Below are 1,923 nucleotides of genomic sequence, written 5' to 3'. Positions count from 1 at the left end.
AGAAATCTCATATATAATTTTTCTTCCCAATAGGTGGAGATTATGATTTGCATAAACTGATTAGGCTAATCCTTTCCCTAGTATAGATATTAAATTTTCTATTGGTATGATCAAAGAACTTTCTAAAATTATTTGGATATATTTTGATTGTTATAACGAAATGTAAAATCGGCCAGTAGCAAATATCACCATATACCGAATTCCACAAATATAACATTTAGAACACATATATAACTAAACTTCTACAAGAATGTAGTGTTAAATAAAGCGAAACTGGGATGACAAATACAAAGTAAATGCACTAACTTCACTAGGATTTCACCTAAAGTATTTGCATGTCATTAACATGTAAATGTATGTAAATTAAGTTTTCTGAGACACCTACTACTTTTATTTAACAAAACAAGACATGATGACCATCCATCCATAACTGAATGGGGATTTATGATATATATATATATATATATATATATATATATACATACTCACACACACACACTTAGTGCATAATTAACCTTAAATTAATTAGTTGCGAGGTAATCCTCCATACCAACCACGTCTAGGATATCCTCCCCAATAACCATAACCAGGATAATATCCATCATAACCTTCTCCTGGAAATTTGGCATCATTTACTCCATTTGCATGTCCTGCACCACCAAATCCTCCTCCTAATCCTTGACTTGAAAGACCACCGATTCCCGGAATTTTTGGTATTGAAAGCTCTCCAATTTTTGGAATTCCAGCTCCTGGAAGTACCTTACTTCCTGGAAGTCCTCCGATTCCTAAAATTTTGGCATCATTTACCTCATTTGCATGTCCTACACCAGTAAACACACATATTTATGTTAACAAGGTTGGCAAGTAGTTGAATCAATAAATAGATTAATATCCCGAAATTTATTTGGATTAAGATGGATTGAGGTAATATGGGTTAAACACATAGTCCTATTCTAACTCTTATGAATTTTTAATTTTTTTTGTATGTTTTCTTATAATTTTTAATCATCAAACAAAACTATTGAAAAGATGCTTGTTCATTATAGCTTACCACTCCTGATGTTCTAATTAATCTGATGGGGTTTAGAGGACGAGGATCAAAGTACTTAATTTAGGATATGAATCTAAGTATATTGATTCTTCAATTTTGTTAAAAATATTTAAAAAATAATTTGACTCTTCAAACAGTAACATCTTTGCAGAAAATGAAATGGAGATAACTACCCTTGTCCAGAGAAGTGGTAGAGCTCTGAGACAACGCCCTAGCTGCAACCTTTGAGGTAATTGCAAGAAAAATAGCCAAAACAATAAGCATAAATGCCTTTAATCCCATTTTTTTCCTTTTTCAAACTATATTTAAATAACTACTAATTGAGTTGTGATAGGAAACTAATGAACATTTTGCCTCTATTTATAGCATAATCATAGAGTTCTTGTGGGGGACAAGATTAAAGATTGCATTAATTTGGTAATTTATTAAGTTGGCAAGATTGTTTAGACTCGACTTTTCTATAAAGCACCTATCTTTTGTCTATAAAGCGCCTATCTATAAAAAGATTTATATATATATATATATATATATATATATATATATATATATATGCCTAATTCTTCAAGTTTTGGTGAGTTATTGATCCGTTAATTTTAGACCAGTCATTTAAGTCTAATTCATTTTAGTTCATAAAAATTGGATTGATTAGTTCATAGAAAGTTGAATTGATATGTACTTCAAAGTCCAAATTGGTTGAAACATGATTTGTTATACATAGACATAATAGAGAAAAATATAATTTTATTAGAAATTAGATAAATTATAAAAATATAAATAAAATAAATAAAACTTAGTAAAAATTCAACAAATTAGGCTATGACACCCGATTTTAGCCTATTTTAGCCTGACGTATTTCGGCTCAAATATTTTGA

General features: G+C 29.6%; 1 protein-coding gene across 1 annotated transcript; it reads right to left on the bottom strand.

Moving 5' to 3' along the window:
* Nucleotides 1-274: 274 nt before the first annotated feature.
* LOC124894557 (acanthoscurrin-2-like) lies at nt 275-1,359 on the bottom strand. The gene is made up of 2 exons (XM_047405171.1): nt 1,225-1,359; nt 275-821 (listed from the first exon to the last, which is right to left on the bottom strand). Exons 1-2 carry the CDS (start codon nt 1,331-1,333, stop codon nt 526-528), a joined length of 405 nt encoding a protein of 134 aa, XP_047261127.1. The 5' UTR covers nt 1,334-1,359; the 3' UTR covers nt 275-525.
* Nucleotides 1,360-1,923: the final 564 nt, after the last annotated feature.

Source organism: Capsicum annuum, unplaced genomic scaffold (assembly GCF_002878395.1).
Source record: "Capsicum annuum cultivar UCD-10X-F1 unplaced genomic scaffold, UCD10Xv1.1 ctg75230, whole genome shotgun sequence".
In the NCBI taxonomy this organism is placed as follows: Eukaryota; Viridiplantae; Streptophyta; class Magnoliopsida; order Solanales; family Solanaceae; genus Capsicum; species Capsicum annuum.
This window is presented reverse-complemented; position numbering and strand designations above follow the sequence as displayed.

Bases quoted from the DNA above. Each gene is read 5' to 3' on its own strand.
- LOC124894557 (XM_047405171.1), bottom strand. From the start codon at position 1,333: ATGGGATTAAAGGCATTTATGCTTATTGTTTTGGCTATTTTTCTTGCA. The intron at 822-1,224 runs GTAGTTATCTCC...TTACTGGTGTAG, and splicing joins TACCACTTCTCTGGACAAGG to GACATGCAAATGAGGTAAAT.